The sequence below is a fragment of the Pantherophis guttatus genome, chromosome 1, assembly GCF_059756535.1.
Source record: "Pantherophis guttatus breed Tessera chromosome 1, ASM5975653v1, whole genome shotgun sequence".
Lineage (NCBI taxonomy): Eukaryota > Metazoa > Chordata > Lepidosauria > Squamata > Colubridae > Pantherophis > Pantherophis guttatus.
In genome coordinates, this window is record NC_142063.1 from 180144215 (window position 1) to 180171956 (window position 27742).

Genomic DNA, 27742 nt, shown 5'->3' on the forward strand with positions numbered 1-27742 from the left:
GCCTGGTTATTTACGGGACCGCCTACTACCACCAATAGCCTCCCACCGGCCAGTACGCTCTCATAGAGAGGGACTCCTCCGGGTGCCGTCAGCCAAACAGTGTCGACTGGCGGCCCCTGGGGGAGAGCCTTCTCTGTGGGGGCACCTACCATCTGGAATGAGCTCCCCCCGGAGATACGGAGGATCCCAGATCTGCGCTCCTTCCGCCGTGCTGTGAAGACCTTTTTATTCCATCAAGCGGGCTTGGCCTGATCTCTTCCCTTTTTAAATACGTAAATTTTAATCTGTTTTTAAATTATTGGGGCATTTTAATTTGTCTGGGCCAAATAATTTAATTTGATTTTATCGGGTTTTTAAATTTTGTGTATTTATCTATTTTATTGTTGGCTGTTCACCGCCCTGAGTCCTTCGGGAGTAGGGCGGTATACAAATCAAATAAACCTAAACCTAAACCTAAACCTTGAAGAACACTCGGAGGCTCCAGCTGGTCCAGAATGCGGCCGCGCGGGTGATTATGGGTGCAACTCGGCGTACCCATGTAACACCCCTCCTGCGTGAGCTGCACTGGCTTCCGTTGGTCTTCCGAGTGCGATTCAAGGTGTTGGTTACCACCTTTAAAGCGCTCCATGGCTTAGGACCGGGGTATATATGAGACCGCCTTCTGCCAGCAACAATCCCCCACCGGCCAATACCCTCCCACAGAGAGGGGCTCCTCAGGGTGCCATCAGCCAAACAATGCCGACTGGCGACACCCAGGTGGAGAGCCTTCTCTGTGGGGGCACCAGCCCTTTGGAATGAGCTGCCACTAGAGCTTCATCTTAGCCCCGACCTGCGCACTTTTCGCCGCGCCCTTAAGACCCTTCTGTTTCAGCAAGCCAGACTGGCCTAATATGAATTTTAAATGGGTGTATGTGTGTTTTAAATTAATGGCCAAATTTTATATATCTGATTTTAATTGGTTTTATATTTTATAAATTCATGTGTTTTAACATGGCTGTACACCGCCCTGAGTCCCTTGGGAGAAGGGCGGTATAGAAATTTAATAAAACTTAAACTTAAACTTTCCAAGGCCCTCCTATGAACATTCTAATGGATGAATACATTGCATAATATAATTATATGCTGAGCATATTAAAGACACTTCCAAAACCAGTGGATTAAAACTGAATAAGCAAGAACCAGGAGCTGAAATACATACCTTGTTAATATGTAACTGCTGCTGTTGAAATTGTTGTTTGTGTTTTTCCAAGAACTGCTGATGTTGTTGTTGGATCACCAATTGTTGGAGGGCCTGTGCATTCTGGGGAAGGGGAGCAGACTGGGTGCGCCCCAGAGGACGGTGCTGCCGCAGTTTGTGTATTGAGGGAGACAGTCTATCAGCACCCACAAGAGATTGTGCATGGAGAGGGAGTGTCCCTAGTCCTGAAAGATGCCAGTTAGAAGGTAATAGGTAGAAAACCAGAGGAGAAGAAAAAAGAACAGAAGAGGAAGGAGAATCTTGTAAATAATTATTTCCATCATAGCAACATGATTTTTTCATTTACTTGCTAACATTTATATCCCAAGCAATTCCAGACTCCAAGTAGCTAATATAAGTTAAAACTTATAAAATAAACATGAAAATATAAATATAATTATTACAATAAAAACAAGAAATGATGAAAATATACAAGTATTAAAAACAATCCACGATGCCATTCTTAATCTCTAACTGGCTCTTTAAAAATCAGACCTTGTGGTTGTAAAAATGAGGGAGGATTAAGCTAGTCTCTGTGTCCTTTTTCTAATTTACCAGTTTTTAAACAAAATTAACCTAAGATAAAGAATTCTATACATGTCTATATTCAGCGGTGAAATGCACCTTGGCTACCAGTTCGGGAGTGTGAGCATGCGCATGCACTCGCTATGCTTGTGCTTCTTCTGTGCATGCGCAGAGCCTTCTGCGCATGCACAGAGGGTAAAAAATGGGACATAATGACGTCCTGGCAGGTGGGCGGAGCCTCCCACCGCCAGTGCTGGTTTGCGTGAGCCGAATAGAACCGGCCGGATTTCACCACTGTCTATATTCCAATTTGTGACCTACCCTATATAAAATAAAGAAAAACACATGGGAAGTTACTAATTTGATCATAAACATTATTAAAATAATAATTTTTAAGTAACTTGACTGAGCAAATTTATTCCTCATTGCCAAAACTCAAAATTTTAGATATGTAAATTATTTCATAAAATGATTCAAGGAATGGAGTAATTAGAAACTGGAAAGAATAGCCATCCTTATAGCACTAGAGCATAGGTAGGCAGGAAGCTCAGACAATGCCAAGCTCTAATAAAACCACCAATGCTGTTTCTTACTTAGTATTAAGTCAACTAGTTGTTGGAAGAAGCACCTTTACCTGAGACCAATGGATTTTGTGCAGTTGACTGTTCCAGTAAAACCATGTGTTGAAGAAGAGGGCTGTGTGTTGATCCCCCTTCTCTATCCACTGCTGTACTGTTCAAATAAGGAGTGATATGGGTGCCAGGAAATATGGAGATTCGTTGTTGTAATGATGGAATAGTAAGTCTTTCAGAATCTTGCTGTCCTGATCCACCCTGCAAGCATATAGTATTACTGAATTTAAAAAGTGATCTATGAATGAAGTTAAGGTAATGACTCCGTTTTAAATTATACAATACCACTTACAGTGCATGGGGCTGCTGCCGGTAGTCCTAAGGTTATATTAGGCAATGAGGGAGAAGTGTACAATGGAAGCTGTGTTATTGAACTTTCATGATTAACCAGTCTATGAGCCAAGGTGGTCTGAAAAAGAGCCAAAAATCCTGCCTCAGAATAATAAGATTATATAAAAAACAAATACATCACGTGTAATCATTATTTGTAGAAGCTTAAGGTATATTCTTTGGGAGAGGAGAGTCAAAAAAATTTAGAGGAGGTCTATCAATGGTATCAATTAATATAGTATACAGTATTAATCAGAGTCAAGAGTTTCTTTTATTCATCAAGTACTGAAGCAGATGTGAACTCTGCTCAATATAAATTGTAAGTAACAACAGGAAAATGGGAAATGAAACATTTTCTTCCACTGCTACAGGGCTGTCAAATTCCTGGCCCATAGGCCAGATGCGTCATGCACTGGCCATGTCCACACTTGGTTTAGCAAAGGGGAAAATAGTCCCGATACGTCACGTTTTATTTTTATTCCAGCAAACCGGCCTGGCCTAATTTTTCTCCCCTTTCTTTTAAATTTTAAATTGCAATTTTAATTTGTTTTAAATTTATTGGGATTTTAATTGTCGTGGGCCAATACTATTTAATTTGGTTTTAAATTGTTTTTAACTTTTGTATTTCTGTATTTTATCCTGTGCCTGTTCACCGCCCTGAGTCCTTCAGGAGTAGGGCGGTATACAAATTTAATAAAACCTAAACCAAACCTAAACGTGACGCCGCTGGGACGCCATGAGTTTGACACTCCTGCACTACTACAAGAAGGTCTTAGTGACAACAAAGTTAACTCAAGTAGGAGATCTTACTAAAAATGAAGAGCATACCAGGCTGCTCTGCTATTATTTAAGAGCACAGATATTGATTTTATTATGGGATTAAATTTATTACTCTGACTATCTAATTGGAATGTTAAATCAATGGGGGAATAACAGAAACCTCCCACTTTTACAGAAGGACAAATGTCAGCCTCTGCCTTTTCTGCTTTGGCTGCCATAATAACAGGAGGGGGTGAGCTAGGTAGAATGGGGGGGGGGGAAGCGTGCTGGAGGAAAACAAAACCAATAGTTAAGCCACCGGACTGTATCTTTGAAGCTGCCGTCGGGCCAACGGTCGTGGCATTCCTGATTGATGATGCTGCCAGACGTGTGCTTCCACCTGACCCCTGGGAGACCTATGGATTGGATGATTTACGGTGGACAGTGGGAGGGGATGCTTTCTATATGCAATTTTCGCGCGTATTGCTTTAGATTCTGCTTTCCTTTGGTTGCGTTCACTTCATCTTCTAGTAAAAGTACCTTTCTCTATAAACAATGGAGTTTGGGTCATTCTTTCCTGGACTTTGAAGGAAGCACACCTGACACAAGGCTCAATGAAAGAAGGATATTGAAAATGTAAGCCTTATTCTATCAATTATTATCAATGTATAAAGGGAAGTTAAAGGAAATGAACAATGGAAACAACAAATGGAATTCCTGGTTATCAAACTGACTGCAGCATTGTAATTTAATTTCACCATTTAAAAAAGATGTGAACATTTTCCTTCTACTGGAAAAATCCATTAAGCTCAATTGAACATGACTATATTATATTCCATCTTCCTCTCAAAAACTAAGAGGGACTCTGTAGAAAATCAAATCTAAAGAGGAAATGGTCCGTTGGAGCAGGGATCCCCAACCCCCAGTCCGTGGACTGGCACCAGTCCATGGCATGCCAGCAACCGGTCCATGCAAACAAGTGAAGCATCATCCGCGGGATGCAGGCAGCATGCAAAACCATGTCCCCTCCGGTCTGCAGAAAAACCTCTCTGTGGAACTGGTCCCTGGTCCCCAAAAGGTTGGAGGTCATTGCTTTGGAGAAAACAGCACCAGCCCTTAATTCCTGAACCCAAATATGCTTTTTCCAAGGACTGAGCTGCAGTTGAAGAGAACAGCCACTTGGTCCTGGGAAAAGCCACAGTTGCTTCAAAGACTTATCAATAGGTGCTTTGCACAGGCACATGTTCTGAAACACTTTTTCCCTTCAAATGTGATACCTGTATGGTCTTAGTACAACAGCTGATCCCCAACACACAATAAGCCCATGAGATACAGTGATGTAGAGAGAGCATAATATTGTTGAAGAAAATATCTTCAGAATCAAATTGTTCACTGAGAGACTTGAAATGAAGTGTTCACTGTTGATAGCCACACTGTTTAGGCTACAGATGAATGCTGCTCATTGATTCAATCCCAGGATCTCAGTCAGAAACCAGAAGATAAGTAGCAGGCAGAATATAGAATTGGAGCAATTATTTCATAGCTTGGAAATTTTCATATCAGGATTTTACAAAGAATTATATGTGGTGCTATTGTAGTACTGGAGATAGTTGCCAATTAAATGATACAAAGGAACACAGTTCAAGGAACTGGTATAAGGCTTTAAACTATCTCCAAGTTTAAATCTGTACAGTATGTATATGAAAATCTTTCTCAGATACTCTTCTTTAAATGCTACTATTTAAATGAGACAAGACACTATGGGAAAGAGAATATTTAGAATAACCTATTTTATTTATACAATTCTGACTCCAGAAAAGTTTAGTTGGTACATCCATTATTATTTTTTAAATGCAACAGAAATATTTTCTCAGGCTTTCAGGCTCTTATGAAACCCCCCCTCACACACACACACTTATTCAAATTATTTAGTTGATGTACTAAAAGTTGCTAAGAAGCCTAGCAGATATGCAAGGAACGCTCTCTTAGCATAACTCATCACCAATGGGCACAAATATACTCTATCTGATAACCAGGTTTAAAAGTCAAATGGAAATAAATCTAGATACTCCTCCACCCATTTAAATGCCACCCATTCGTCATGAGGTGACTCTAGGTGGCTTACAACCAAGTAAAAGCAACAAGTCTTAAAATATTAACCGAATAAATATTAACATTAAATTGGCATACAATTTATTTTATTTATTTATTTGAATTTGTTTACCGCCCTACTCCTGAAGGACTCAGGGCGGTGAACAGCCAAATAAAATACATATAATACAAATGTTAAAAAAACCCATTAAAATACAATTAAATAATTGGCCTGGAAAACGAAATTTAAAACACCCCAAATTCATAAGACAAATTTAAAATTTAAAAATTTAAAAATTTTTAAAAAACAGTTTAAAAGAGAGGTTAGGCCAGGCCGGCCTGCTGGAAAAGAAATGTTTTGATGGCACGGCAGAAAGTGCGCAGGTCCGGGATCCTCTGTATCTCCGGGGGGAGTTCGTTCCAGATGGCGGGTGCCCCACAGAGAAGGCTCTCCCCCTGGGGGCCGCCAGTCGACATTGTTTGGCTGATGGCACCCTGAGGAGCCCCTCTCTATGGGAGCGTACTGGTCAGTGAGAGGTTACTGGTGGCAGAAGGCGGTCTCGTAGATACCCCGGTCCTAAGCCATGGAGCGCTCTAAAGGTGGTAACCAAAACCTTGAAGCGCAAAGATTAACAAAAATGGCAAGGAAGGAAGCAAGATGCATATGAGATAGAGTCTTATCTCAGTCTATTAACAATCTCCAATATGACATGCTTCAATTAAAGCTGCAGGCAATTGGCAGAGCCAGATTTTCAAGCCCTTTCAGAAGGCCAAAAGGGTGGGTCCAGATCGCATCTTAGGTGACACAATCTTCCAGAGGGTAGGAGCCATGACAGAAAAGAGTCTTCTGCATCCCACCAACCAGAATTTCTTGGCTGACGGAATCTGCAGCATGCCCTTTCTGCCACAGCAGATGGGCAAGTCATTTGAGGTGAGATGATTCCTCAGGTAACCTGGATCCAATCGAGAATGTATCACTGATTGAACCTACCTGGCAATCACCATCTTTTATCAAGCTTTCACTGGCCAGGAAAGACAGGGATCTAATTGGCAAGTAATTGTACTGATAGAATCGAGGACCCTGCCCACTTCATCAGGTCCAATACAATCAAACTGTTCCCAGCTTCTGGACTCCTCCCCAAGATGGCTGCTGTAGGGTGAGATTTTTTCTTTCTCTTACCCATGATCTGCTATCTTTGTTCCAGAGCTGGCTCTTTGGCAGCCATGTCCACTGGATTTGAATGGGGGCACTTAGGAATGACCCAAGATGACTTCTGGATGGCCATGGATCCACCTTGGAGGGGGAACCTTGAAAATTACTACTCCTTGTGGGAGTAGCTAGAAAGTCAAGGGACTTTTACATCTCTTCCTATGGGCAGAGCATTTTTTAATCAAGCCTGAGACTTTTAACTTCACTTTTTGAACTTTTGTTTTTTATCTCTAAATGTTAATTGGCTTGTTGATTTATTTCAACCCACTACTGGACTTTATCTTTCTGCTTTCTCTTTGATTTATTTGGTTGCTCTTACCAATTTCTGTATTTCCATAGAGAAACACAAAACACTTTTCTGGATGGTGAAAATATTTATATTTGGACTATATTTTACTGAATATTCACTGTACGGAATCTGCATTTTATTAGCTTGGATCAAAACAGTCAGAAAAAATCCTGTTTTTTTAATCCCCTATGCTCTGCTTATCTGCTTCCCTGAGTACAAAATATTGGATTACAAAGAAAAGAAGGGTGGCACTGGGGGTGGGGGATGGGAAGAGACTGCTTAGCAACAGGCAATCTCTAGTCAAATTTATTTTTCAAAGATTTGATGAACTCATAAAGTCTATGGAAAACATTCTGAAGAAAGCAACTCTAAATATTTTAAACTCACAAAAGAAATCTGTTTTCAAAGTAGCAGATGAGTTGGAAAACAATATGTACTCAGAAACAACACAGATTGTGGAAAATCGAAGTCAAGAGGAATGTGACTTTCCAGCAGTAAAGCAGCCAGGAAGAAACATGAATCTAGAAATAACAGAGATGACTTCATATGTCTTTCTGAAGTTCAATCCGGTGTTTTAATATAATAGTAGAAAACTCTCTGGGTGGATAAGTGGCTGTTGTTACTGAGACATGGTCCGATTTCTTGTGAGCCGATGGGTTATAATTTTGTTGCTGCATAGTAGGGTGCCTGTTTGTTCATTTTAAATGCTACCTTTGGGATCGTGCTTGATTTTGTTTTTTCATTTTCAGCAATTGGTAGGCTGGATCGATGTCAATGTGTCTGTTTATTGATTTATTGATGGAAAATAAATCAAGGTTGACTCAGCCTTCCATCCTTTCGAGGTAGGTAAAATGAGGGCCCGGTTTGTGGGGGCAATAAACTGAATTTGTATAAAAAAGAACACCGCTTGGGGGGGGGAAGCTCTACTAAGCAGGTATATACAAAAGTATGAAGGCTATTGCTTAACGCATTGTAAGCCGCCCTGAGTCTCTGGAAAAGGGCGGCATATAAATCGAACCAATAAATAAATAAATGTTAATCCATTTAAGACTCTTTTTCTTTTTAATGTCTTGTTTGTTGTGTTTTTTTCTTTGTTTTTTAAAATGTTTTGGAGTTTTGTATTTTAACTTTCCTTGAATAAACTAAATCTTATTACAAAAAGAGTACAATTTCCCTGCAGAAAGGAGGGGCATAAGAGAATCTCAAGGATATCAGGGCATGAGCTAACCATGACAGGGGGGATAAAGATAGATTCCCCACCAGATTATGTCACCATAACTTCAACAAGAAAATTATATCTGGGACTTCCGGTTTGGTTTCACTGCGGGACAGTCATGGGGAGTGGGGCTCTGCATACCTAGACTGAACTCTCCTTGTTGGGGGACCCTTAAAGGACTAAAGTCACCTCGTAGGGGTGACAAAGAAAGGAGGGATGCCTTCCAGATCGCGAAAAGTGGCAACTCTCCTACTTGATCCGAGGCTCACTTTCCTATCCAACAACGAGGAAGGAGAGGCGGCCATTATGACCACCAGGAAGCTGGGACAACCGAAGAAAGAAATGTGCTGGAGCGGTGTTTGAACAATGGACTGGAGCTGGGTGAGATGATCTTCAACTTCTTTACTAGAGATTAAATCCCAAAGAAAAGAAACTCTGAAAAGATAATTCTCTAAAATGTTAAAAGCGGCGAATAATTACTTAGAGAAAGATTACGGACTCAAAAGAAAATGAAACCTAAGAGAGTATATAATTTTTAAAATATAGAATGACTGGATTTGAATATCTTATTGGCAACATCTTGAAAAGGCATTTTAAAATGCTGGAGACATTGGGCTGATTATTTGGAAAAAGTGAAAGAAAATTATTTGAAGAAATCAGAATGCTGTCAGATTGGGTGTCACGTTGCAATTTTAGGCGATGATGCCATTTACTGGTGAAAGAAAGGAAATACACTATATTTTTACAAGGTTGGGAAGTCCTTGAAATAATCTCTAATACTGAGTGGAGGTAAATACATCTGGAAGGCTGTGTTTTTTTGCTGTACACTGTCTGATACCTATTTGTTTCATGACTAAGGAGGAAAAATTTCCGAGACTTCTGAAGACTGCTAAATAGATTGGTTCACAAACACTTGGAACTATTATTGAAAGCAAAGAGTTGGTTAGGTGGCTGATGAAGACAAGGGAAAATCTGGAAGGAGTAAACTGATTGGTGGAGGACTATAAAGAACTATAAATATTGCGTACCTTGAGGAATGACTGGGACTGCGTGAATAGTTTTAATATTGGCTTTTTGATGTCACAGACAACTAAGATTTTGATAGATTTGTGAGTAATTTTTGAATTTATTAAAAACAGATAAAATGCTTCAACAGGAAATAACAAGCATATTTCAAAAAGAAATATCGATGTTTCAAAGTATCTATGAAACTATAACAAAGAACCACAGGGAGATAAAGGATCTGATGTATGATATAGACATGAGACTAGAAAATATTCAGCTAATAACAATGAAAAATGAACAGGAAATCTAGGAAATAGAGGAGAGAATAGAAAAAATAGAGGAAGGGGAAGAGCAGATAAAACAACAAATGAACCCAAAAGATAAGGAGAAGGAAGAGATAATCAAAACGGATGAAATAGATCAAGATGACTATATATTTAGAGAATTAAAAATAGAATTGGATAAGCAGAAAGACATTCTTGAAGCGAGGACAGAGACACTCACAGGCATAGTGAAAATCTGGCAGTAGAAGAGGGAACACTTAGACCAAGAAAGAATGATACATGGAGACATAAAACTTCAAAGGAGGAGTATGGAAAGCATGCCAAAAAATCAATAAGAATTGACATACTAAAACGAATGACAGATGATGGGTAGAAACAGAATATCCACCAATGTAAGATATGTGCTATCAAGAGTTAGAATAGAGGTAGGCATTAGAAAGAGGGAAATATTGTTATGTATACTCCTATATAATGTTTTAAAATTAGTATTTATTTATTTATTTATTTATTTATTTATTTTGTCGCATTTCTATGCCGCCCAACTCCCAAGGGACTCTGGGCGGCTTACAACAGAGAATAAAACAATGCAACAATATCCCATACAAAAGTTAAAAGAAGATATTAAAACATTAAAACACATACACTCCAATTTGTGGCCGGGTCTCGCAAGATCACTATAACTAGATCAACAGCCCCAGGCCTGCCGGAAGAGCCAGGTCTTCACCGCTTTCCAGAAGGCCAATAGGGTGGGGGCAGTTCAGATGTCAGGAGATAATTGGTTCCAGAGAGCCGGGGCAGCCACAGAGAAGGCCCTCCCCCGTGGGCCCACCAGCCGACATTGTTTAGCTGATGGGACCCGGAGGAGAACGACTCTGTGGGATCTTACCGGTCGCTGGGAGCTATGTGGTAGAAGGCGGTCTCGAAGATAGCCTGGTCCTGAGCCATGTAGGGCTTTAAAGGTAATAACCAACACCTTGAATTGCGCCCGGAGATCAATAGGGAGCCAGTGCAGCTTGCGGAGAATTGGTGTAATGTGGGTGTATCTAGGTGCACCCACTATAACTCGCGCAGCTGCATTCTGGACCAACTGTAGTCTCCGAACACTTTTCAAGGGTAGCCCCATGTAGAGCGCGTTGCAATAGTCCAACCGTGAGGTGACAAGGGCATGAGTGACTGTGAGGAGAGCCTCCTGATCCAAGTAGGGTCGCAATTGGTGCACCAGACGAACCTGTGCAAAGGTCCCCCTAGATACAGCTGTCAGATGTTGTTTCAATCTCAGCTGTGAGTCTAGAATGACACCCAAATTGCGAGCCCGTTCTGAGAGGGGCACTTTCTCTCCCCCAAGGACAATTGACCAAGGATAGACAATTGACATAGTCTTTAGGGGGCAATACCCAGAGCCATTCGGTCTTGTCTGGGTTAAGTCTGAGCCTGTTGACTCCCATCCAGATCCTCACAGCCTCCAGGCACCAGCACATCACATCTACCACCTCACTGAACTGATGAGGGGTGGAGATATACAGCTGGGTATCATCAGTATCTAGAGGGAAGGACCAGAAGCTGAAAGATTATTGTATTATATACTTTTTTTTATTTTAAAAAGCAAAACTTTATTCATTCTTAAAAAAACATTTAAAACATACAAAAGCTTGTTTAAGTTAAAAGTTAACTTAATCAAGAAACAAATTTGCATATACATATACAATAAACGACTTCAACTACTAACTAATTTCTATTATTATATATACATATATACAAACCTACAGTGACATATTTCATTTTCTATCTATCTGACAGTGCATTTTTTTAATTATGATAATTTCCTCTAAATTTCATCTCAACCCATTTGGCCTCCTCTGATTTATCCACTGGTACCATCTATTCCATATTATAAAATATGTTGAGTCCTCCTTATCCTGTAACTCTAAGGTTAATTTGTCCATTTCTGCGCATGTGTATATCTTTTGTATTAGCTCCTGATCAGTTGGCAATCTATTTGTTTTCCAAAGTTGTGCTACTGCTAGTCTAGCCGCCGTTATTATGTGAAGTATTAAATATTTTATGTCATTCCTAATGTTCTTTTTGATCATACCTAATAAAAAAATTTCAGGTTCTAATTCAATTTCATAATCTGTTATTTCTGCTATCCATGTTTTAATCTTGTTCCAATATTTCTTAATTTCTGGGCAGAGCCACCAAGCGTGATAAAAAGTTCCCTGTGCTTTTTTACACTTCCAACAGGTCGGATTTACATTTGGGTACATTTTTGCTAACCGTGCGGGGGCCAGATACCATCGATACCACATTTTATAGTGATTTTCTTTGTAGGCCACCGATTTTGTCATGGTATAGTTATTTTCCCACGCTTTTTCCCATTCTTCTAGTTGTATACTGTGTCCGATGTTCCTCGCCCAGGCTATCATCTGCCCTTTAACCAATTCTTCTGCCAGATCATATTCGAGTAAATATTTATAAATTTTCGAAATTAATTTCCCTTCTTTGGATTCTAATAATTTGTCTAATCGGTTTTGTTTTAAATCTATTCCTCCCTCCTCCTGATCCTTCCTATATCTTATCTTTATTTGTGAGTATGGCCACCAGTCTATTGCTATTCCTTGTTCCTTTAATTCTTCTCTAGTTTTCAGATTCCCCTGTCTATCTAGTATTTCTCTATATCTTAATATTTTTTGTTTTGATAGTATATTGGGATGGGTTATTGCTTCTATTGTCGATAGCCAGCCAGGAATTTTCATGTAATGTTTGTGTTGGATTTGTTGCCATGTATTAATTAAAGATTTCCTAATAGTGTGGTTATTGAAGTGTTTATATATTTTATTCCCGGTGTTTCAAATAAAGGCATGCCAACCCTTCATCAGGTCATGTCCCTCCAAGTTTAACAACCTTTGATTATCCAAGGTTATCCATTCTTTGATCCAAAGTAAGCTTGCAGCCTTGTAGTATTTTTGCCATGCCGGGAAACCAAATCCGCCTCTAATTTTATCATCTTGCAATATATTTAGTTTTATTCTTGATTTTTTCCCTTCCCACACAAATTTTGTGGTTATTTTATCCAAATTATCGAAGAATTTCTTGTCCAATTTTATCGGAATTGTTTGGAATAAATAAAGGAGTCTTGGCAGTATATTTGATTTTATTGCTGCTATCCTCCCCAACAAAGATAGTCTTAATTTCCCCCATTTCTCTAAATCCTCTTTTATTTTCTGGACTAAAGGTTCATAATTATCTTGTTTTATTGTTATAGTTCTAGCCGTCAAATGTATCCCCAGATATTTCACTTTTTTAACTGCCTGTAATCCTGAATCTTTTACTAATTTCTCTACTTGTTTTGTTGTCATATTTTTTGTTATCATATTTGTCTTTTCCTTATTAACTTTTAGACCTGCTACTTTTCCAAATTCTCCAATCTCTTTTAATAATTTCGGGGTTGTTTCTGTTGGATTTTCTATAAAGAAGACAAGGTCATCGGCAAAAGCTTGGAGCTTGTACTCCTCTCTCTTAATCTTTAATCCTTGTATTTCTTTGTTTGCCCTAATTCTAATTAGCAGGTTTTCCAAGGTTAAAATAAAAAGTAGGGGTGATAGCGGGCATCCCTGCCTTACTCCTTTATTTATTCCAAAAATTTTTTGTTGGATCTCCGTTTATCAAAATACATGCTTTTTGGTTCTGGTATATTGATGTTATCATTTTAGTAAATTTCTCTCCAAAATTCATAGGTTTGATTTGTTGTTTCATAAATTGCCAATTTACTTGGTCGAACGCTTTTTGTGCATCCAGAAAGATCAGAGCCACCTGTCTCTCTGGATACACCTCGTAATATTCCAAAACATCCATTACCGTCCTTAAGTTATTTCTTATCTGTCTTGTGGGCAGGAAACCATTTTGGTCCTGATGTATTTTGTTGTGTAATATTTTTTTCAACCTATTGGCAATTATACTCATGAAAATTTTGTAATCGGTAGTCAACAAAGAAATCGGCCTATAGTTTTTTGTTAATGTGGTATCTGCCCCCTCTTTTGGTATTAGGGATATATACGCTTCTTTCCATGTGTTTGGTAATTTTGCCTCCATCAGCGCTTCATTGTATATTTCTAATAACATTCCATTTAATGATTCCCCAAATGTTTTGTAAAACTTCATTGGTAGACCATCGGTCCCCGGAGTTTTATTATTTTTCTGTCTCTTCAGCAATTCTTTTAATTCCCCTATTGTAATCTCCTTATCTAATAGTTCTTTTTCTTCCTCTGTTAGTATTTGCACTCCCTCTCCTTTTAAATAATGTTCAATTTCCTCCGTTGTTACTATGTCCTTCTCATAGAGTTTTTGATAATATTGGACTACTATCTCCTTTTTTTTCTCTAGGCTCTGATGGATCTTTCCCTCTTCATCTTGTAACTTCTGAATTGTTTTTTTCCCCTTTTCCTTCCTCAGTCTATATGCCAACCACCTCCCTGGTTTGTTTGCGTGTTGGAAGTAGTTCTGCCTTATATATCTTAAAGTAATTGCATATTTCCCTTGTTCCAATATGTTCAGCTTGTGTTTTGCCGATATCCATTTTACCCTTATTTGTTCATCCCCTGGATTTCCTTGCAATTTACTTTCCCAATTTTTAATTTCTTCTCGTATTTTATTATATTCTTTTTCTCTCTCTTTTCTCCGTTTTGCATTATATGCTATTGTAAGGCCTCTTACATACGCCTTAGTTGTGTCCCATAAGTTTTGTAGGGAGGTGTGTTGTTTTGTGTTTTCCTTGTAAAACAATTCTAACTCCTTTTCCATATAATTCTTATATTCTTTTTCTTTCATCAACTGTATATTCATTGTCCATCTATTTTTCCTTTTCTGTTGCCCCTTCCACGTCATCATTATTGGGTTGTGATCCGCCCAATCATTTGATAGAATTTCTACCGCTTCTATTTCTGTCATTAATATACTGGGTACCCATGCCATATCCAACCTAGACCAGGACTTATGTGGATTCGAATAATATGTAAAGTTTCTAATTTCGGGGTTATAAAATCTCCAGCCATCTATCATATTTAATTCTTCCACCATATCTGTGAAGGTTCTGGGCAGTACATTTTTCTTATTTTTATTTTGCTGGACACATTTATAATCTTTTCTTGCATCTAAAATAGCATTGAAGTCTCCAATCAGACATACATTTTCCATTTTTTGATCCATAATTTTCTCGTGCACTTTTTTATAGAATTCTAATTGTTTACTATTTGGGGCATATATTACTACTAACAATATATTTTTAAAATCAAGTTTTAGCTCTATCATCACTATTCTACCTTCGGTATCCACATATCTTATATTGCTATCTATTCCTTCCTTAACATATACCACTACTCCTCTTTTTTTTTCTTCTGCCAATGATGAGTACACTGTACCTAATTTCTTATATTGTATATATTTTATATCTTGTTTTCTTATGTGTACCTCCTGGAGGCACACTATATCTGATTTTTATTTCACAATTTTAAAAAAAATTTGGTTTCGTTTGGATGGCGAGTTGAGTCCATTTACATTTACTGATAGAATTTTTAGAGTTCTTTCCATTTTTTACTGACTTTCCCGTTGTTTCTTCCTGTTCCTTCTTTTTGCCTCTCGTTTGCATTCCTCCTTCCTCTTGCGTCTCTCCTTCATCTTCTTTTCCTCCTTGTGGGTTTTTTTTTTCACATTCCCGCCTCTGTTTTCCTTTAATATTCCTTCCTCCCTCTTCTTTACTACCATTTGTTGCCTCGCTGCCCGTCATTTGGTCATATAATTCCCTTGCCTTACTCTGCGAGTCCACCTTTATTTTCTTTCCCTGCCACGTTACTAACATCCCTTCCGGCGTCGTCCATCTAAAGGGTATATATCTCCTATTTAGCAATGTGGCCAGGAACCAATAGTCCTTTCGCAGGTCTCTTATCCTTTTGGGAATTTGTTTTAGCGTAATTATTTCTTTATTTCTGTAGAACATAGGTTCGTCCTTTGTTATTTTGTATACGATATCCCTCACCTTTCTTCTTACAAATCTTATGTGTACCTCCCGGGGAAGTTTATTTTGTCGGGCGTAATTTGTATGGACCCAGTACACTTCATCAAGTTCATTTATTATTTCGTCCTTTTCTCTTTGAAGCGCCTCAGCAATCATCTCTGCCATTATCATCATCAAATCTTCGTCCCTCTCTTCCGCCACATTTTGGAAACGCAGGTAAAATGCCGCTTTTTCCATTTCCAGCTGCGCCACTGTGTTCTCAAGTTCCTTGTTTAATCCTGTCATTTTTGTATCCAGTGCTTCCAGTTTTTCTTCTGTCAATTCCGTTTTTTGTTCTATTTCTTTTATCCTTTGGTCATTTCTTTGAATAATTTCTTGTATCAGATCCATTTTTTCGTCAATTTTTTGGATATCGTTCTTTACTTCTCTCTTTACCTCGTCCATATCCTTTCTGGATTGCTCGTGGTTCCTGGTCATACATTCTTGCATTTTGGCCATGGTTTCTTGGATTGTTATTAATGTGGCTTGCATTGTTGGCATATTGGGTGTGCTGGGTTGCTTCTCTGACGCAAACATTCCTTCCAAGGTTTTCTGTGACACTGGGGAGGCTGTTGTTCCTGCTAAGATTGATGTTATCTTCTTTCCTGTCTTCAACGTTGTTGTAGTAGTGCTCGTCATCTCTTTCAAAATTCTATGTTGCGCCAGCAATATTTTATCAACTTTCTCCCAAATCACCATCCAAATTTTGTATACTTTCTTTCTCTCTCTTTTCTTTTCTCTCGTAAAAAATTCAATACAATAATCTCTCACTCACTTAATCTCTCTCCTTTAAGCAGATTTCTTTAAATAATCTTTAAATAATTAAATAATTAATTACCTCTATAAAATACTCCGTAAAAATGTGGCAAAAATGTAAATATAAATATAGTATAAAATAGCAATATAAATATTAATATATGTATAAATATATATAAATATGCAACTTAGATATTCAATCAATCAATTCTTAATACTTAATATTTAGTATTCAATAATTAATAATCAATTAATAAAAATACTTATAGTACTTAAGTTAAGAGCAAATTACGCTATAATTCGTAATTAATTCCAATAAATAAGTAAATAAATAAATAAATATTCAATAAATATCAGTAGCAATTATCTATGTTATCTATAACAATCAGTAACAATTATCTATGTCTAAATAAAATAGGACTATATATGAGCAGTATATTTCAAATGTTCTATGAGCCTCGTTTGTTATATCTTCAACGAAGGAAAAAGCAAGTCTCTCTCTCTCGTTTTTTTTACACTGGAGTCTTTTCCTATTTCAATATGGTGACCTCTAATCTGCACAGTCACAATTTGCAGTTTTTACTTTGCCAAACTATCTCTCTCCTTCCGTTAGGGCAGCCAAAAGGGGAGGTTACAAAGAATGTCTATTCTTCTTCAAATCTCCGCAGTTTAAATCCACTTCTTCTCACCTTTGTTTTCGCTGTTTTAATGTTTTGGTGTTTTTTTATTCTTTCTCTGCTGATCTATGTTCCGTCCTCTTCCTTTCTTCTCGCCTCTACAGTTGCCGCCCGTTCACGCTCTGAGGTCTTCTCTTTTCATGCTACCCCTCCAGAAAAATACTCTCTCCTCGATTTGCACCAAATTATTCCAAATTATTGATTCTTGCTTTCTGCTCACCCTCCACGATCTTGCACTGTACTCACTCCTCCGCTCCCGATGGTCTCAATCGGCTCGTCGGGCCTCTGGGCCAGCTGCGCTCGTCGCACCCGCTGGCTTCTCCCGAGTCTGGAATGAGGGATCCTCGCGGTGCGGCGAGAGATCGCACCTCTCCTCGCTTCCCCCGAAGTTTCCCCTCTTTATTCCCGATCTCTCCAAGATCGGTCTCTGCCAAAAAAGGCACCAAAAGCTCAGAAATCCGACACCAGAGAGAGAGCGTTTCTCTCCTGTGCCGCCACGACCCTACGTCACCGCCGGAAGTCCTTTTGTATTATATACTTTTAAATAACATTATTAAGGTTACCATGGCTATTAGCATTGAGTAACTAAATGATGAAGGATTATATACAAGGTGGAGCAAATATTACAATGTTAACAACTTTAACTGCGTATTTATAATATTATGATAATGATATGAGTATGACTAATGTAATTAATACAATTAAAATCGATAAGAGATGAAGGATAGAAATAGAATACTTACTAACAAGATTGGTGTTATCAAGATATGAAATAGAAGTATAAATAAAAAAATACTACTATGAATATTGTTATATAACATGTCAAAGTCAGCAGGTAGATGAAAGAATAAGAAATTGAAAGATGACTGTATTATATACATTGTTACTAGAATGATGTGAGTATGATTAATGTAAGATTATCAAAATTGTCAATTTTATTTTTATTATTTGGCAATTAAATTAATTGCCAGAATTAATACCCAGAAGCCACACTGTTCATGTATTTAATACTTATATATATTTAAAAATAAACAGCTTAAGAAAAAAAGAAAAGAAAATCATATCTGGCAATCTATCTATTTATCTATCTATCTATCTAAACACATACATACATTCTCAGTGATGGCTTGTATAGCGTTTTAACTGCATTTTTATTAAACTACTTGAAACAGAAGCATCTGAATCTGTTCTTTCTCTACATATTTGATGCATACCAGTCAGTCCTGTCCTGAAAGCCAAGCATTTGAAGCAAGAAAATCAGCATTATGGCAGCTGATAATAACATACCTCTGATAATAGCCCTCTCTGTGGGCATGCGCGCCGTTGCCAGTTGCTCTTATGGTTTCTGAAAAATGACCAGAAAATGGCCCCCAAAACAGCCAGAAAACGTCCCAAAAAAGGCCCCAAAAATTGTCTGAAAAAGCCTCGAAAAATGGCAAAAAAAAAAAAAAACCAGTCTGGTTTTTGGGACAAAACCAGCCTGAAAACTGCCCAAAAAACGGCCTGAAAACAGCCCGAAAAATGGCCTGGAAAACAGCCTGAAAATGGCCCGAAAAACACCCCAAAAAACAGCATGTGTGTGCTAGCCAGCTGGTCCTCAGGTTTCCGGCACTCTGGCATGTGCACATGCACACACGTTCTGGTTTGGGTACTTGGAGCCAAAAAGGTTCGCCACCGCTGGCCTAGGATGTTTGTTTATTTATTTATTTATTTATTTGTTTGTTTGTTTATTTATTAATAAAATTTATATGCCGCCCTATCTCCGAAGACTCAGGGCGGCTCACAACAATAAAACAATCAGTTAAAATTATAAAATACATAATGTACATATATAAGTTATATTAAAACCCCCCAAACTCTAAAAACCCTCTCAGTCCAGGCTGGGCGATGTAAACAACCATGTTTTTAATTCGTGGCGGAAGGTGCGAAAGTCAGGGGCCAACCGGAGCCCCAGGGGAGTTGATTCGAGAGGGTGGGCACGCCCACAGAGAAAGCTCTACCCCTAGGGGTCGCCAGCCGACACTGTCTAGCCGACGGCACCCGGAGCAGGCCCTCCCTGTGAGAACGCACCGGGCGATGGGCAGCTGTTGTTAGCAGCAGATGGTCCGCCAAATATCCTGGGCCTAAGCCATGTAGGGCTTTATAGGTCATCACCAGCACCTTGAATCTCACCCGGAGGGCAACCGGCAACCAATGCAAGTCGAGCAGGAGGGGTGTAACATGGGAGTATCGGGACTCTCCCATCACAACCCGCGTGGCCACATTCTGTACCAGTTGAAGCCTCTGAGTGGTCCTCAAAGGCAGCCCCATGTAGAGAGCATTACAGTAGTCAACACGGGAGGTAACTAGTGCATGAGTAACTGTGTGTAGGGCATCTCGGTCCAAATAGGGGCGCAACTGGCGGACCAGACGAATCTGGGCATATGCCCCCCTGGTCACGGCTGTTATATGATCTTCTAAACTCAGCCGTGAATCCAGGAGGACACCCATGTTGCCTATTGCAAAAAGGTCAGCCAGTTGCATATGCGTCCAGGGCTCTCTTGCAGGGGTGAAATGTAAAATTTGTTACTACCGGTTCTGGGGGCATGGCTTGGTGGGAGGGGGGGAGGTAATATGACTGGGTGGGCGTGGCCAACTTTTTTTTTTAACTTTTCAAAGCATTTTTTCTAATGCTTTGAAAAGCCTCTGCTGATCAGGCAACTCAGCTGGGATTGTCAGAGACTTAGCAAAGCATTTTTTTACCACCTCTTCGGCCAAGAGGTTTCAGAAAAAAATGCTTTGAAAAGCCTCTGATGATCCCAGCTTAGCCGCGCGATCATCAGAGGCTTTTTTTTTTACTTTAAAAGCATTTTTTCGTTGGAAGAGATTGTAGAAAAAATGCTTTTAAAAGTAAAAGAAAAAAAAAGCCTCTGATGATTGTGCAGCTCAGCTGGGCATGGGTTGGGGGGCAGGGATTTTTGCTACCGGTTCTCCGAACCATCCGCCACCATTGCTGCCAGATCAGGCGATCTGGTCCAAACTGGGAGCATTTCACCCCTGCTCTCTCATCTGCTGAGTTAAAATATGCTCAAATTGAAAAGGAATGCTTAAGTATTGTATTTGCCTGCCAGCGTTTCCCTCATTATCTTTATGGCCAGGATACAATTACAGCTGAAACTGATCACAAGCCACTAATAGCCATATTCAAGAAGCCCCTTTTGTGTGCTCCAAAGCATTTGCAGAACATGATGCTTAGCTTACAGTATTACAACCTCAATGTTGTCTACAAGCCAGGATGTGAAATGTATATCAGTATCTCTTAATGTCACAAATCAGCGGCAACGTCAGCTTAGGCAGCACACAGACACTGATGCAGTTTTACAGGCACAGAGGCTATTGTTCTGATTGGGAGGCCAGATGAGAAGGAGGCAGTCCTGCAATAGTGAGGGAATATTGGTCCTTTAGAGATGAGATCAGCATACAAATAGTATCTTGTACAAAGGTCCAAGAATCATAGTGCCAAAGTCACCGAGAAAAGAGATGCCATTGCACATTATATATTACACTCAAGCCACATTGGTGGTGAGGCATGCTATGGACAAACCAGTGACACTCTTTACTGGCCTAACATGCAAAGCGAAATCAAGGACTTTGTTAGCAATTGTTCCACCTGCAATGAATATGCACATTCACAACAAAAAGAAATTATGAGATATCATCACATCCTTGACAGATAGTCAGTAGGGACTTGTTCAACTATACAGGAAAAAGAGTATCTGATATTAGTTGATCATTACTTTGACTTTTGGGAAGTCGAACTCCTTCCTGACTGTTCAACTGAGACTACCATTAAGAGATGCAAGGCTCAGAGAGGGCAGCTGACATCGCGGCAAAACGTTGCGGACAAGCGGAGCTCCGCGAAGTCCTGCCAATATCTGCAAGCCAGGAGGCTCTAGGGCAGTGATGGTGAACCTATGGCACAGTGCCCGAGGTGGCAGGGCCCTCAAGCTGTCACCCATCTCACCTGAAGCTGTGCATGCACGTGTGCCCCAGCTGGTATTTGGGCCTCCGGTGAGCATGCGCGCAATTCCGGAGACCCAGCTGGTCTTTGGAGCTCTCCTATGCATGCGTGTGTGTTTGCGCATGTGTATGCGAGTACCTGTGCATAGTGTGCACATACACAGTTGGTGCAATTGTGCGCACAGCAGAGCCACTTGTAAACAAAGCACGTAGCTGGCACTCAGTGAGTAAAAGGTTTACCACCACTGCTCTAGGGGGCCAAAGTCACCCTGTAGGGGTGATGAGGACAGAGGGGAGGCTTCAGTAGTTGCAAGGAGAGTGCAGTCTCCCTGTTTGACCCGAAGAAAGACCCTTTAACCGGCAGAAGAGAGGACAGGCATTATGGCTGTACTGAAGCTGTGACAGCTGAAGCGGAAGAGAAGGAAGAAAAGATCCTGTAACAGTGTGGTTGATCTGGGTGCGAATCTTCTAATTTTTGCTGTGGAATTTCCCCCAAAATGCCTGCTATGGAAAGTGGAACTGAGGTAGTGGTAGGGTGTTTCCCTGCACCCCAAAGAATAGCAGCAACCAAGACCTGGAGCTACTGTCAGATCCGCAAAAGAAAGAAAAGAAATTGTAGAAAGAACCTTAAAGATAAAGAATAGCCTGGATTGGCTAGTTTTCAGCAATTTAAATTGTTTTAAAATATTGGATTATACTTTTGTTGTCACCTTGATTTGGAGGACTTTGAAAAATTATTGAAAAATACTTTTGGAGACATTATACTCGCAGCAAAAGCAAAGAAAAAGAGTAAGAGTGACACCTACTGGTCGGGGAAGACACTATAGAGCTGAAAAAAGTGAAAGAAGTGAAAGTTGTTTTGACTGGGATAAACTGGAATACACAAAATAAGACCTGCAAATTGATTATACTTGGTGTTTGGAGACAGACTGAAAACATTCAACTTTTAGAATTTTTTTTTTAAATTTAATTTATATGTCGCCCTTCTCCGGAGACTCAGGGCGGCTTACAATGTGCTAAGCAATAGCCTTCATCCTTTTGTATATTTATTCAAAGTCATCTTATTGCCCCCACAACTGGGTTCTCAATTTACCTACCTTAGAAAGGATGGAAGGCTGAGTCAACCTTGAGCCTGGCGAGATTCGAACCTGCAGTAATTGCAGGCAGCTGTTCTTAATAACAGGGTGCTTTAAACCACTGTACTACCAAGGCTTCTGAATCTTTGAGGATTACAAATATGCTGGACAGTGTGAGAGTGTGAAACAGTTTGGATTTGTTTTGAAACTAAGTGGAGGTTGCTAATGGATTATTTAATGGAGTGACTTTGTGAACTGCTCTAATATAGGCTTTTTTGGTGTGACAGATAATTGGAACATTGGGATATTGATACATTACTGAGTAATTTTTTAATTCATTAAAATAAGGCAAAATGTTACAACAAGGAAAAATAAGTGTACTACTAAAATAAATATTATTGATGCTCCAAGGTATGCAAGAAGCGATGACAAGGAACCATAGGGAGATAAAGGAATTGATACGTGATATACTTGTGAAACTAGAAAACTATGAGCAAATGACACTGAATAATGAACAAGAAATTCAGGAAATAGAGAAAATAGGAAAGAACAGAGGAAAGGACAGGGAAAGAAAAATGACAAATGATACAAAAAGATACAAAGGAAGAGACTGTAAAAGCTTATGAAATTACACCTTAAGAGATCAAAATATAAAAGAGGATACACAGAAAGACATTCTTGAAGTGAGGAAATAACCATTGAAGGGTGTGTTGAAAGCTCAACAGAGTGAAGCAGCTGTAGAGATAGATGAAATACTTAGATCAAACATGAGCGATGTAAGAAGATACAAGATCCCAAGGGAGGAGCATAACCAAAAAGTCAATAAGACCTGAAATACGAAAACAGAGAAGATATGAGGGAGAATACAGAATACTTCCTAATACAGGAGTTGTTTTATTAAGAATTAGTATAGTATCATGTAGATATTGAGCTTTTATGTAATTTTAATAAAAATTTATAATTAAAATAATTAAAAAAAGAGATGCAAGGCTCAGTTTGCATGTCATGGCCAACCAGATAAAGTGATCTCGGATAATGGTCCTCCGTTTACAAGCCTACAATTTTGGAAATTTGTCGCTGAGTGGGAGTTTCAGCATCTGAATTCTTCACCATGTCATCCACAAGCTAACGGCAAAGCTGAATCAGCTGTGAAAATTGCTAAGAATCTATGCAGGAAAGCTCACAGTGACAACCCATGGAAAGCCATTCTACATTGGAGAAATACCCCAACTGAGTGCATGGACAGTAGTCCGGCACAGAGACTGATGTCAAGGAGACTAAAGACAATCTTACCAGTGGCAAATAAGCTGTTTGAGCCCTCTGTGATACAAGGGGTCCCAAAAAAGTTATGGCTGAAGAGATAAGTGGTCAAGGCAAGATATGACAAATCAACCAGAGATTTGCCAGAATTGAAGATTGGGGAACGAATTCATAAGAGATCGAACAGGCTGCCTGGAGATCAAACAGGCTGCTGGAAAATGGGTAGCTGTTTACAACAGGTGGCACCATGCTCCTATTTAGAGGACGTTGAGGGAACTCTTTATCGTTGCAATTGTGTGGCTGAGCAGCCAGATTTTTCCATATCCAGTGGACAGGCCAGATACACCTGGTAATACCACACCATACTTACCCACTGAGAATAAGGAATGCACAGAGATGATGCCTCAGACCTATGTTAATGTCAGTTCTGAGAGAGCCGGTATACCTGACAGCAAACGCTGGACATCCCAGTAAGTGGCGAGAAGACCCCAGTGGCCTCAGTAAGGTTGGAGAAGCTCTTACTACAAAGAGAGCCAGTCTGCACAAGAGGGCCAGTATATATATGTGTATATATATATATATATATATATATATATATATATGTAGGTCTTTGGTTATTCGGGTCTTCTCCCACGTAAAATTGGAAGTGTCTTGGCGACGTTTCGACGAAGTCTCATTCGTCATCTTCAGGCTGGTGTTCTCGGCTTCGTGCTTCCAGGAGCAATGTGAGATCGCAGCTGTCTCTTCCTTTTAACTGCTAGTGGGGGTGTGAGCTGATTGGGTGGGAACTTGGCTGTGTTCTGATTGGGTGGAGGTGTGTTCTGATTGGTTAGGGGCTTGGCTGTGCTCTGATTGGATGGGGGTGTTTTCTGTTTGGGTGGGGGCTTGGTTGTGCTCAGCTTAGTCTGAGTTGCAGGGGGATTTGAGCTGGTGAGCTGCGTTGTTGTTGTTTGGCTTCGTGTTTGTGGCCGTGCGAGCTCTTCATGGTGGGTGTCAGTCTGCTTCATGTATGGATTGGAGGGGTTTAAAGTGGCTAATGATGCAGCTGCGGTCTGGCTTCTGGTCCTTGGTCGTGGCTCATTATCAGTGTGGGTTTGAGTCTGCTTTCTGCGTGGATGTGTGGTGGTGACATCAGGTGTGGCACTCGTGAGTGTGGGTCTGGTGTCATTTGTCGTGTTAGAGACAGCTGCGATTTCACATTGCTCCTGGAAGCACGAAGCCGAGAACACCAGCCTGAAGATGACGAATGAGACTTCGTCGAAACGTCGCCAAGACACTTCCAATTTTACGTGGGAGAAGACCCGAATAACCAAAGACCTACATACAAACACCCGCGAAAACCTGAGAAAACAAATATATATATATATATACATACATACATACATACATACATACATACATACATACACATACACACACACACACACACACACACAGAGCAGAGGTGATATTCAGCCGGTTCGCACCAGTTTGGCCGAACAGTTAGCGGAAATTTAGCATGGTTTGCCGAATGGGTAGCGACCTCTGGCTGGCCACGCCCCTGAACCGGTCTCTTGGTCCCAGCTTGCTCCTCTCGCCCACCCGCTCAACGCTCGTCCTGCCTGCCCGCCCTGCCCCACCACTAATTGCAGAATCTAGCCGCATACTTCTGCTCACTGCTGCTGGCAAAGATAAAGCTGAAGGGCACAGGCCGGCGGGTGGGCGGGGGAGGGAGAGCTGGCGGACGGGTGATACAGTGACAGGTGAACTGATGCACACGAGGAGGGAGAGGAGCATGCAGGAGATTGCGGCACTGGAGCTCTTCCCGTGTTTCCCCAAGCCAGCCTGGCCTGCGAGGAAAGTATGTGGGAGATCAGGGCACCGGAACTCTTCCCATGGGTTTTCCAAGCCGGCCTAGTCTGCGAGGGAAGCATGCAGGAGATCGCTACATTGGAGCCCTTCCCAAACCAGCCTGGCCTGCTAGGAAAGCACGAAGGAGATTTTAGCTGCAGTTTACTAGTGAACAACATTGGCGGGAAAGGCAGGGAGAAAGGCCGATGGTGCTCATGAGTAAACTGAGGCTCCCAAGCGGGGTCGAGCTCCCCGCTTAAAATATCTTCACCCGAGGGCATCACTGGCAGCCGCTTCCTGAGTCTGGAGGTCCATGCTCTTCTCACTGCTGCTTGGCCTCCTTGATGCGCGGAGGCAGGAGGCAGCGGTTTCTTTTGCTGCCTGCGAGCAGCAGAGCGAGTAAGCCACCGATCTGCCAGCTGCCTCTAATCTGCAGTTTACTTGTGAGAACCGTGAGTAAATATGCTCATGAGTAAACTACAGATTTGAGGCAAATGGCAAATTGCCAGCTTACTTGCTCTGCTGCTTGCAGGCAGCAAAAGAAACCGTCGCCTCCTGCCTCCACGCATCGAGGACGAGCAGCAGAGAGAAGAGCATGGACCTCCTGACAGAGGAAGCGGTTGTCAGCGATGCCCTCAGGTGAAGATGTGAGCAGGAAGGCTCGATCCCCCTTAGGAGTGGCGAAGCAGTTGCCATCCCTCTGACACCCGCCAAGCCTCCTCCTACCGTGCTTCTCTTCTTCCTCACCAGAAGTGCTCACAATTGACAAGACATCTCTTATTTTGGGGGAGACTGCAGGATTGCCCCATCTGGTCTTCAGTACCTGGCTCATTGGCCTCCGGACGTCAAATTCCCACCACCCAGCACCAGTTCAGAGGTTCCTTTCACCTTCCCCAGGGACGGAGAGAGAGAGAGGGAGAGAGGGAAAGAGAGAGAGAGACAAGAGACACACAGAGAGGGGGAGGTAAAGAGAGAGACAAGAGAGGAGGGAAGGTAAAGAGACAGACACAGAGAGAGGGGGAAGGGAAACAAAGACAAGGGAGAGAGGGAGGGAAAAAGAGAGAGAGAGAAGAGACACAGAGAGAGGGGGAAAGAGAGAGACAAGACACACACAGAGAGAAAGAGATGAGAGACAGAGGAGATGAGGGAGAGAAGAGAGATGAGAAACAGAGAGGGAGAAAGAAAGAGAAAGAGATGGGAGAGAAAAAGACAGACAGATGACAGAGAGAGAGGGAGAAAGAGATGAGAGGGAGAAGGAGAAAGAGAAAGAGAGAGGGAGAGAGGGGGAAAAGAGAGAGAGAGAGAGAGAGAGAGAGAGAGAGAGATACCTGTTTAAAAGAAAATGGAACAATGGCTCTGAGTGTTTAAGGTTGCAGACCCCTGAGTTAGGCAAACACCATGGTTGTTAAGTGAACCTAGTGGTCATTAAGCGAACACTGTGGTTGTTAAATAAGTGTATTTTCCCCAATTGGCATTTTTAAATGGAAACCAGAAGGAATTATTGGAAACTGTCAAAAAACATAGAAAACCTCAGTCACATGACTGTGTGGGATGTTGGAACTGGTCATAAATGTGTGTGTGTGTGTGAGTCAGCCTCCGCTCTTTCATTGCTTACTTGCTCGGCTGCCATGAAACGGGGGGAGGGGGGAGCTATTGGAATTGGGAGGGGGGAAGTGAGCTGGAGGAGAAGAAAAAACTTTGCTGCAGTGTTTTCTTTGAAGCTGATAACGTCTCAAGGTCAACGGTCGTAGCATAGCAAGAGGATGACACTGCCAGACGTTTGCACCCACATGACCCCTGGAGAACCTGTGGATTGGATGATTTACGCTGGACAGTTGGGAGGGATGCTTTCTATATGTGATTTTCGCGCCTTTGCTTCAGACCTTGCTTTTCTTTGGTTGCATTCTGTTCTCACTTAGTAAAGTGAGAACTCACTTACCTTTCTCTATGAAAATGGAGTCGGGGTTTTTGTTTCTTGAGTGTTGAAAGGAGGCATGTATGACAATAAGCAAGGTCTATTTTAACAGCCATCCTGGAAAACTACCGAGGGGGCTGAACAAATAATGTCTGATCAAGACAGCAACCAGGACCAGATGGAGCTGCCGGCACAACAGCTTCGTCCTCCCACCCGGCCGGGGAAGCCTCGGAAGCTGAGGAGAGCCGTAGAAGCCGGGAAAGGTTTGTCTACCCTGCTAAGAAGGGGGGGGAAATGCCCCAGGGATGAACCGGAGGCTGCTGCTTGTGGGGGAGAGAGAGCGCAAGCTGGGGAAGGAACAGCTCAAGCCTCCGGAACGCAAGCGGATGATGCAGCCACCCAGGGCCTCCCGGCAAGACAGGCACCACCCCAGAGGCAAAGAAAGCCAAAAATTCCCCCAATATCAGAAAAATTCGGAGGGGACCCAAAGAAATTGGGATTTTTCCTGACCCAGGTGTGGAACCATATGCAGGGAAGAGGGGAGAGGACTTCCTCTCAGATGCCGCACGCATGAGGTGCGTTACCAAAGCCCTAGAGGGGGTAGC

At 41.1% G+C, this 27742-nt stretch overlaps 1 protein-coding gene across 35 annotated transcripts in view; it reads right to left on the minus strand.

The window, feature by feature from the left end:
- Positions 1-27742, minus strand: part of HDAC4 (histone deacetylase 4) — a 555425-nt gene that overhangs the window by 243555 nt on the left and 284128 nt on the right. For all 35 annotated transcript variants that reach the window (XR_015732045.1, XR_015732047.1, XR_015732046.1 and 32 more), the window contains 3 exons: positions 2687-2803; positions 2397-2595; positions 1199-1422 (listed from right to left, as the gene is read on the minus strand). Coding sequence is in view for 26 of the 35 variants with exons in the window: in XM_087885457.1 (XP_087741583.1) it covers positions 1199-1422; positions 2397-2595; positions 2687-2803 (540 nt within the window). In the remaining 9 variants the exon portion in view is untranslated. The remainder of the gene's footprint in view (positions 1-1198; positions 1423-2396; positions 2596-2686; positions 2804-27742) is intronic.